Below are 11,218 nucleotides of genomic sequence, written 5' to 3'. Positions count from 1 at the left end.
GGCTTTGGAGACCTGAGCAGACTCTTCACCACTCGGTCTCTCCCCATGTGGAAAATGGATCCCAAACACCACTGCTTGCCTCACCATGCATGCTAGCTCCTGCAGGGCTCCGGCTCCCGCTGGATCAGGTCTGGCAACTTCTCACTGCTTCTGAATCGTCTCTTCCTCCCTTGTCACTAAGTCCAATTCCTCAACTTTGCCTTTGATGTTCAGGGCTCCTAGATTGTCATATATAATCGATTCACTTGTTTTTTTGCATCTTTGTTGTAAGAGGGACCACTGGAAGCATCTTACTCTGCCATCTTGGCTCCACCCTTGGATTCCATATTAAAAGCCATTCTCCACCTGATACCTTTTCAAGATACCATTGTGGTATCTAAATTTCATAGATTTCGCTCATTGCAGGTCCCTGAAGCATGCTAACCATGAAGCAATGATACAACACAGCACCTGCTTCCAGCAGCCCTGAGCAGAAGGGCTCAGTGTAGAAAGAGGCAGTGTTTCTCTTTTAGGCTCCTTACCTCTCTCATTTGTAACCTTTTAACCCCTCCAGGCATTTTAGTGAGCCTTGTAGTTTTTGCCACAGCATGTCTCTGCCCTTCTCCTAGTAACTAAGAACCCAGATTTTAATCAGGGGAACTTCCCTCCCCTACTCTCAGTCCATGTGGTTCTGGTGAATCTGACACCCTTCCAGCTCTGAGGTGGACCATGTGAGCCAGTTTAGGCTAATCATGTCATCCTACTTCATGGCCACATGATTGGTTCAGGAATGGGCGCATGACCCAGGTTGAACCTATGAGAAACAGTGAGGTTTCTGCTGGTTCTTCTGGGAAAGAGACTCTTACATTTTTCCTCTGTACTGAACACCAGAAAGGATCCAAGACTGAAGCTGCTACCATTCTCTTGCAGACACAGGAAGCTCGGATTAATTCTAATCATGTAATAGACAGCTCTGAAAAAAAAAAAAAGCAAAAATCTATGCTCTGATGCCACTGTGTGTGCCCTAAGTCCAGCTTTGCCTGGAGCCAGCACTACCATGGATTTTTGCCTAGGCTAATTAATAAATTCTCCTTTTGCTTAAGCTAAAATTGTGGCAGGTTTTCTGCCACTTGCAATCAGAAGATGGATATATTCAGGAACCTCCTGTTCTTTCTCATTAACCAGTTATCACGGAGTTGATTCCAACTCATGGAGACCCTGTGTGTATCAGAGTAGAACTGTACTCCATCGGGTTTTCAATGGCTGATTTTTTTCAGAAGTAGATCACCAGGCCTTTCTTCTGAGGTGCTTCTGGAGGGGCTTAAACCTCCAACCTTTCAATTAGCAGCTAAGGATGTTAACTGTTTGTACCATCGAAGGACTCCTCTTTCTCATTAACCGTTATCAAAATCTGCTTTCAGGATAGCATTGGCCATTCTAAGTTATGAAAAACTGACAATGCTTCAAAGTATGACTCCCTCAAGGGGACTTCCAGTTTTCAGCATTCACTCAGCAAATATTTACCGAGCCCCTTTTGGTGCAAAGAGACATAGAGAATGTATGCTAGGAGCTGAGGATACAGTCATGAAAATGACAGCTGCAATATCTTTCCTTCTTAGAGTTGATAGGAACTCACTCTCAGGAAATGGTAGCCAAGGTTTCCCACCAAGCTCAGTATTTTAGTGTCTAATTTTGGCCATTCAGATCAGTTCCAACTTTGATAATGGAAGAGTAACTTGTGCCTGACTAACCCTCCTACCGAAGACAATTATAAGTTATAAAAACAACAGTAACAAAACCTGTTTTGAAATCCTGGAGAGCAACCAAAATGGTTTGGTTTTGCAGATGAAAACTGGAGAAGATATAACCCTTGAAAAAAGGGAATCACACTGGGTGAGATCCACATTTATCAGGCTTTTCCTCTGATGGCCCTCTCCATTTCACATGGTACATGAAGATAGCTTCAAGAAGAAAGTGGCAAGCTTATTGAGCTGAGGAGTCACAGGTTGGAGTTGGGACTTCCAGAGGAGCTAGAAATTGATGAAGAGAAGTCCCAGAAAGGAAGGAGCCTCAGAGGTGGAGCTCCCAAATCTATGACAATAACAAATTTCCTCAAAACCTTTGCTAGCTCCTGAATTGTGCATCTGCAGGGTGAGACATAAGGAGCCCAGGGAAAAAAAAAGCTGGAAGGCTGAAAGAGCTGCTGCCTTATGCTGGAGAGATAGAGCTTGGAGTTCAATTCTCACCAAGTAAGAGCGGCTTGGTAAATACCTAAGGCTTCCACTGAGACCACAGAAGGGTACAGTTTAGGAGGAAGGACCACATCCCCGGACTAAAGGCTATGCCCTAGGAATTAGGGCAAAATCCAAATAGATCCACCCAAACAAAGCCTAAAACTGAGTTTCCATATCTGTGCTATTCAATACAATAGCCACTAGGCACATGACTATTTAAGTTTAATTAGAATGAAATAAAATTTAAAATATATTTTCTTAGTCATACTCGCCACATTTCAAATGCTTATAGCCACATGTGGTTAGTGGCTAGTGTACTGGACAACACAGGTTATAGAACATTTTTATCATCACAGAAGTACTATTGGATGGTACTGTTCCATAGAATCAAGATGATATACTAGTAATGTAACTGCTTGCTAGAACAAATTTCAACTTTCTTCTGAGGAAGATAGAGAAATCCCAAGTCTCTTTATCATCCATAAGGCTTGGGATTCAATTTTTAAAAATTACTAAATGTGCAAAGAAGCAAGAAAATATAGCTCATAGCAAAGAGAAACAATAGTCAATAAACACAGATTCACAGATGACCCAGATATTAGAATTAACAGACAAGGACTTAATAACTAGAATAAGTATGTTAAAGAATCCATAGGAAAAGATGCATATAGTAGGTGAAGAGATGGGAAACTTCAAGAGAGATATGGAAACTTCAAAAAAGAACAAATGAGGGTATGTGTGTGTGTGTGTATGTGTATGTGTGTGTGTGTGTGTGTGTGTGTGTGTGTGTGTATGTGGAGAAAAAGAGATTTTAAGGAATTGGCTCCCACAGTTGTAAGGGCTGGCAAGTCTGAAATCTGTAGGGCAGGTGGCTGACTGTCTGGAAACTAAGGCAGGAGTTGGTGTTGTAATCTTGAGATCTTGAGGCAAGATACCTTCTTCTCTGGAAAATCTGTTTTTTGCTCTTAAGGCCTTTAACTGATTGGGTGTGGCCTACCCACATTATTGATGGTAATCTTTTTAAAGTCAACTGGTGGTAGATGTTGACCACATCTACAAAATACTTTCAGAGCAACACCTAGATTAGTATTTGATTAAATAATTGGGTACAAGAACCTAGCCAAGCTGATGCATAGACTAACCATCACACCTACCTACACCGTTGTAAATAGTTCCCTCTTCACATTATCCTAATTTGAGCATACCATCTGTTTCTTGTTGGTACTCTGACTGATACAGTAATTGATATTGGAAGTGGTACCAGGAAATAGATCCTCAAAATGGGATTCTAGGTTTGGGTTTGAGGAGCTGAGGGATAACCTCCTTATAAGGGATGGGGAGGTTTAGAGGATGGAAATGGGACACTAGTTGTCTATGCAAGCATTTGTACCACAATTATTAAAATGATCAGTGGTTGTAGTGTGGAATGAAGAACAGGTGGAGGGCAAGACAGTGGGAGATCAAGTGGCCGTGGCATTTAGTTGTTCTGTCAACAGTAGTGATTTTAAAGATTGTGGACTTACCTGGCTTCTTACAGCTCCAGAGAGCTTATATAGGCAAAAAGAGAAATTAAGAGCTATGAATATATATTTAAGAACACACGTAAAAAATGAAGCCTCCATGGCAACTTTGAAGGAATCTCTTGTCTTAGAGTTGTTACAGTTAGCAACAAAGCCCTGGGTCTCATTGTAACAGTTGCAGAGCTGTGGTGCCAATTAAAAGTTCAGACTTGTCAGGTCTCTAATGCTAATGGAAGGCACTAGTGGGACATTGGTAGGGCTGAGAACTTTGAATCCTAAATTCCCCTGAGCCCTCCTTCTGCAAAAAAACCTTTTTCAGTGACAATATCTGCAGTAGTTAACTGAGAGAACTAAGACAACTGTTCTTTCTCCCCATATCCACTTCCTCTCTTCTCCTTGCCTCCAGCCCCGTAACAACAGTTAGATCCCAATATAGCCTAGAAAGAGAAATATAATACCTGCTCCAGGATGAAATAGCCTATCCACAGAAAGAGTTACAAAAGCTTGACAAACAGAATCCACAGGAGTCTGAGGAGCATGTGTGGGAGGATATTCAAAGGATATTAGACCAAGGAAGATCATATGTAAAGCTCGATCAGGCTGAATTTATTGATGTGGAGCATTCACCTGGGATTCGGGATTGGCTCAAGCACCAGGAAGTGGTTTTAATGGACTGCTAGTTTGGCTAATCAGAGCCTGGAGTCAATGATGGCCTACAGTTTTTTAGGTTGAAATTCTGTAACTTCTCTGGCATACTGTAGAACAGTGGCTGTTACAGGGTGGTCCCTAGACCGTTAACATTGTTTGGGAACCTATTAGAAATGGAAATTCTTGAACCTCAGTCCAGACTTACTGAATCAGAAACTCTAGGGGTAAGGCCCAGAAATTTATGTTTTTAAAAGTGAATCTGGATTTAACCACACCCTGAACTAGCTGAATAGGAACAGTCTGCCTCAGACGTCCATGGCAGGAATGAGAGTCCCAACAGCAGCCACCAGAACCTCAAAATCACAGCCAAACAGGCGATCTCCTGGAGAATCTGCTTGAAGACCAGAAGCGTGAAAAGATTTAGGGAGTTGGTTTTTTTATTTTATTTTATTTTTTTTTTACTGTACTTCAGGTGAAGGTTTACAGAACAAATAGTTTCTCATGAAACAGTAGTACACATATTGTTTTATGACATTGGTTAACAACCCCACGACATGTCAACCCTCTCCTTTCTCGACCTTTTTTTTTTTTTTTGGTGAAAATATACATAGCCAAAGATACACCATTTCAAAAATTTCTATATGCACAGTTCAGTGACATCGACTACGTTCTTCCAATTGTGCTGGTATTCTCACTTTAGATCAAGGCTTACAGAACAAAATAGTTTCTCATTAAACAGTTAGTACACATGTTGCCCTATGACAATGGTTAACAACCTCACAACACATCAACACTATCCTTACTCAACCTTGGGTTCCCTGTCACCAGCTTTCCTGTCCCCTTCTGCCTTCTAGTCCTTGTTCCTGGACTGCTGTGCCTCATTAGTCCCATTTGGTTTTATGGGGTTGTCCACTCCCAGGCTGAACAGTGAACCTCAGGAGTGACTTCACCACTGAACTAAAAGGGTATCTGGGGGCCATACTCTCAGGGTTTCTCCAGTCTCCTTTAGGCCAGTAAATCTGGTCTTTTTTTGTGAGTTAGAATTTTGTTCTACATCCTTCTCCAGCTATGTCCAAAACCCTTTGTTGTGATCCTGGTCAGAGCAGTCAGTGGTGGTAGCTGGTCACCATCTAGCTGTACTGGACTCAGTCTGGTGGAGACCTTGGTAGCTGTGGTCCATTAGTCCTTCGGACTAATCTTTCCCTTGTATCCTCTTCTCTTCACACTCCCTTGCTCCCGAAGGGATGAGACCAGTGGAGTATCTTAGATGGCCGCTCACAGGCTTTTAAGCCCCCAGACACTACTCACCAAGGTAGAATGTAGAACATTGCCTTTACAAACTGTGTTATGCCAGTTGAGCTAGATGTTCCCCGGGACCATGGTCCCCACAGCCCTCTGCCCAGCGATTCAGTCCCTCAGGGAGTTTGGATGTGTCTATGGAGCTTCCATGACCTTTTCTTGTACAAGTTGTGCTAGTTTCCCCAGTATCGTGTGCTGTCTCACCCTTCACCCAAGATATCACTTATCTATTGCCTATTTCGTATTCCCCCCCACCCCTCCCATTCCTGGTAACCAACAAAGATTGTTACTTTTTGTGTGTGAACTTTTTCATGGGTTTTTACAGTAGAGGTCTCATACAATACTTGTCCTTTTGTGATTGACTTATTTCCCTCAGCAAAATGTCCTCCAGTTTCATCCATGTTATGAGATGATTCACAGATTCATCATTGTTCTTTCTCATTGCATAGTACTCCATTGTGTGTATGTACCATAAGATTTAGGGAGTTTTTAAAACAGAAGTTCAGTGAAGAAAATATTTTGTATTGGCTAGCATGTGAAGATTTTCAGAAAATGCATGATAAGAAACAGATGCAAGAAAAGACAAAGATCTACATGACCCTTCTCAAACAAAGTCAATGTTAGGGGCAGTCCTGGCTCAGTGAAAAGATCCTGGGAGAACCACACCCTCAGATGTTCCAGAAACTCCCGGACCAAGTCTTAAGTCTCATGAAGTACAATGGTTATGGTTCCTTCTTAAAATCTGACTTTTTTTTTTTTAATTATTCTTATTTTTAATGTTCAGAGTTTGTTATACAAGGGCCAGATCTTCCTCTCAGACTCAATTTATAAATTTTCAGTTGGCTGATGAGGCCAATAGGAGTACTTGGTCTTGTCTAATTTGGTTTCAGGGAAGGCTTCATTCAAGCTGTCAATGGTCATCTGGTCAAATGGAATAATGTTCCTCATCTTCTCCAGCTGTTTCTTGTATTCTCCAATCCTGATCTTTGAGACAGACAAAAGCTCAGCACAACTCTTCACATCTTCTTTTTGTTTAGCATCCACCAGGGCAATATATTTATCCTGTGGTACAGGAAACTTCAAGGCATTAAACTTCTTCTCATAATCATCTGCTAAACCAGCCTTGGCCACATTGGCCTTGTGGTAAGCCCCTTTGATAGCTGATGGCATCTCAGGTAGAGTAGCCAACCTGGAGGTGAGGGTCTCATTCCAGGACTTCAGGGAGTTAGCAACAGCCTTTTGGTTTTGGGATATGATCTCCCCAAAAGCTACCCAGTTTTTTAGAGCATGTTTTCACCCAGCCATCTTGGGATCCTTCACTGACCCCTGAGGACCACAGCCTAGCAGCAAGTAGGTCTGACTTATTTTTTAAACACAAATGAACCAAGGAAAAGGAAGAAGATCTGCCCAATGCCCAAGGTGCAGCTAAAAGAGCCTCAAGGAATATCAGAGGTGTAACTAGGGTATGGTAGGTATGGCAGGTGTTGTATCAGCCCTGGGCTTGTGGTGCTACTGACAGTTTCCATTAACTCAGTACACCCAGCAGCGTATCTATGGAAAATGGCGCCTATGGCAAGCACTGAAATTATGCCTGTTTTAGTCATCTAGTGCTGCTATAACAGAAATACCACAAGTGGATGCCTTTAACAAAGAGAAATTTATTCTCTCACAGACTAGTAGGCTACAAGTCCAAATTCAGGGCATCAGCTCCAGGGAAGGGCCTTCTCTCTCTGTCAGCTCCGGGGGAAGGTCCTTGTCATCAGTCTTCCCTTGGTCTGGGAACGTCTCAGCACAGGAACCTCGGGTCCAAAGGATGCACTCTGCTCTTGGCACTGCTTTCTTTCTGGTATGAGGTTCCCATGTGTCTCTGCTTGCTTCTCTCTTTTATATCTCAGAAGAGATTAGCTTAAGACACTATCCAATCGTGTATACCTCATCAGTATAACTGCCTCTAAACCATCTTATTAGATCATAGTGATTGAATTTACAGCACATAAGGAAATCACATCAGATCACAAAATGGTACACAATTATACAACACTGGGAATCACGACCCAGCCAAGTTGACAGGTATTTTTTGGCGACACAGTTCAATCCATGACAATGCCCCTGTCCAAACATCTGACACCCCATTTTCGATAAATTTACCATAGTATCAGCTCAAAAATACAAGCCAAGCTTGTTAATCTTTAAGTAACACATTACCATGCTTGAGGAAGGATGTCGGGCAGTACTGGGTTAATGGAAACTGCTCAATGGTGCCACACACCTGGGCCAGTGCAATACCCTAGATATGACACTGCAAGAATTTATAACACATGATCCTCCAAAGAGCCAGGACAGGCAGCCTTACGGAGCAAAGGAACTCACTCTCAGGACCAAGAAGTGTTTGTAATTGCTTTGTTACTTGCAAGTACTGGTATGGCCAAGCCCTGCAGTGAGATGTATGTATTTTATCAGCTGCTTAACCAGTAAGTTTTGCATGATGGCTAATCATACATGAAAACAAGTAGGTCTGAAGTTTCAGTTCACACACATATACAAAGTGAATCTGATACACATTAAAGTTTGGGAATCACTGCTGTAAAGCAAATTTTAATGTGTTTAAAATCACCTGGGGCTCTTGCTAATCTGCAGATTCTGATTTAGTAGGTCTAGGGCAGGGCCTGAGTTTTTAATACGCTCTCACATGATGCCAGGATGCTGCTTGCCTAGGAACCACTTTGAGTAGTAAGGCTGTAGTACAGAAAGGAGTCTAGAGTTTGAGGGAAATAGAAATGCTGGAATGGAACTATTACTTGCAACCTGTCAACCGCCACCTAACCATATCCCCTGGGAGGACCTGATGAGTGCTTCACCAAGGCAGTAAAAAATGCATTGGTAAGATGGTGTCGTGGATTGAATGTGTCTCCCAAAAATATGTGTTTCAGTTTGTCTGTGCCATGATTCCCAGCGTTGTGTGATTGTCCACACATTTTCTCATCTGATACGATCTTCCTGTGTGTTATAAATCCTAACCCTATGATGTTAATGAGATGGATTAGTGGCAAGTATGTTGATGAGATCTACAAGATTACATTGTGTCTAATTAGGGCTTCTAGACTACCGGACTGTGAGAGAATAAATGTCTGTTAAAGACATCCACTTGAGGTATTTCTGTTATGGCAGCACTAGATGACTAAGACAGAAAGGCACCTTGAAGACCTCAGAGATGACTCTCCTCTGAAGGCCAGAGATGACAGTGATGGATGCTGCATTGGAATTGGATTCCCTGATCTCAACGGAACCATGGGAAACAAGATAGATGAAATTACCCTAATAAGTCACAAGAATGAAGAGATAATCAGAGGGATCTGCGGCAATGACCCGTTGATCATCAAATTCCTAGAAGCTTGCTAAGGTGTTTTGTTACATATAAAAGGAGAAAAATTTTAGCTCTGGGCAGACATCTAACTTGTATCACCATACTCAGAATACATAGCCTTTGTCCAGTTCCCAGACCTAAGCCAGTTCAACAGACCCAGAAACCTTAAAGGAAGGATCATGCAACTTACCCAAGCCTTCCCCAGAAGAATCTGTGACCGTTAATTCAGGGTGACTGGAAAATTAGGAACAAGAAATATCCAATATCTAACAATACTGAGCTTATATTGATCCCCAGAAACCAAGTATGCCATCCAGGTCTACTTTCAGAGGAAGGGCTTATGAAGATCAGATGATAGATGGAATCTTGACTTTATTCATCTAACAACAGGGCCGGTGAGACCACAGACCCATCTGGTGGCTTTTTCCTCAATGCCAGAATGTATAATTTTACTTGGATCCGCAATCAACACCCATGAAAGCAGCAGTCAAGAAATCAAACGATGACTTATCGCACTGAGCAAATCTGTTGCAAAAGACCTCTTTAAAAGTGTTAAAAAGCAAAGATGTCACTTTAAGAACTAAGTGCACCTGACCCAAGCCATCGTGTTTTTAGTCACCTCATATGCATGTGAAAGCTGGACAATGAATGAGGAAGACAGAATAATTGATGCCTTTGAAATCTGATGTTGAAGAAGAGTATTGAATATACCATAGACTGCCAGAAGAACCAACAAATCTGTCTTGAAAGAAGTAGAGCCAGAAGTCTCCTTAGAAGCAAGGATGGTGAGACTACGTCTCACATACTTTGGACATGTTATCAGGAGAGACCAGTCCTGGAGAAGGACATCATGCTTGGTAAAGTAGAGGGTCAGCGAAAGAAAGGAAGACCCTCAACGAGATGGATTGACACAGTGGCTGCAATGATGGGCTCAAGCATAATAACGATTGTGAGGATGGCACAGGACCAGGTAGTGTTTTGTTCTGTTGTACATAGGGACTCTATGAGTTGGAACTCACTCAACGGCACAACAACAGAATGTACAATACAAAGAGACATACTCAATAATGCGCAAAATACCCACATTAGTTCTCTGAACCATGGAGGGAGTGCTATTATAGTAGGAAGAACCAAGTGGAAGCCCGTGGTATTAGCCTCCACCCTCCTGCCCCTACCCCAAATAGCAAACTAAAAGCAATATTTTATTCCTGTCATCATTGGGTAGACCCAAAAACATGCCTCTCCAGTTCCCCTGTTACTTAACCCTCTGCATTTCCTCCCCATCCCTCTTTCCCCATCTTCTCTCTCCCAACCCTTCCCTCAGTGCTCTGTTCAATGGGCACATTGTAGATCCATTCCCCTATTTACAGCCCTCTACTCTGCTCTAAGTTTCCTTTTGCTCCTTGCTTTCACAGAAACTGACCTCTCCCCAGAACACCTCCATTGCCCTAGCTTCCTTGAGGAGACACTGCTCATTGTCACACTAGAGCAATCAGCTAACCCTTATTACTAGCATATTTAATCTTTTCTTAAATTTAAAAAAAACTTAAATTACAAAAGTAAGACATATTGGTTGTAAATCACTGCAACAATACAAGAGAATATAGTCTAAAAACTTAATCTCTTTTCCCATCCTCTTCTCCAGAGGGAACTGATGTTGCTATTTCTATGTATTCACACACACACACACAGTCTGATACATGTTTTAGTTTATCACAAATAGAATCATATTATCCCTATTATTTTATGACTTGCTTTTCACTGAACAGTATGTCACTGACCCCATTATTACATCATACAGATCCACCTTATACTTTTTTAATTAAATTTTTTGAGATAATGGTAGATTCTCATATGCAGCTGTAAGAAATAATACAGAAAGATCCCACGTGTCCTTTACCCAGTTTCTCCCAATGGTAACATCTTGCAAAATTATAGTGCAGTATCACAGCCAGGGTCTTAATGTTGAAATGATTCTTCAACTGCATTCAGATTTCCCTAGTATTACTCATCTGTGCGTGTGTTTGTGAGTGTGCGAGTATTTAGTTCCGTGCAATTTGATCATATGTGAATATTCAGGTATCCACCATCACAGTTAAGATACAGAGAAGTTCCATCACCACAAAGATCATTTGTGTTGCTGTTTTATAACCATACCCACCTCCCTCTTGCCA

The 11,218-nt window shown here is 41.9% G+C and overlaps 1 protein-coding gene and 1 pseudogene across 1 annotated transcript; one reads left to right on the top strand and one right to left on the bottom strand.

Moving 5' to 3' along the window:
- Positions 1-777: 777 nt before the first annotated feature.
- On the top strand, positions 778-9,079 carry RGS10 (regulator of G protein signaling 10). The gene is given in 5 exon segments (XM_023727716.1): positions 778-939; positions 4,675-4,808; positions 6,163-6,420; positions 7,035-7,143; positions 8,855-9,079. Coding segments are annotated over 5 exon segments (888 nt in total).
- On the bottom strand, positions 6,506-6,985 carry LOC101351996 (ATP synthase subunit d, mitochondrial pseudogene; annotated as a pseudogene).
- Positions 9,080-11,218: the final 2,139 nt, after the last annotated feature.

The sequence above is a fragment of the Trichechus manatus genome, unplaced genomic scaffold (genome assembly GCF_000243295.1).
Source record: "Trichechus manatus latirostris isolate Lorelei unplaced genomic scaffold, TriManLat1.0 scaffold00017, whole genome shotgun sequence".
NCBI lineage: Eukaryota > Metazoa > Chordata > Mammalia > Sirenia > Trichechidae > Trichechus > Trichechus manatus.
This window is presented reverse-complemented; position numbering and strand designations above follow the sequence as displayed.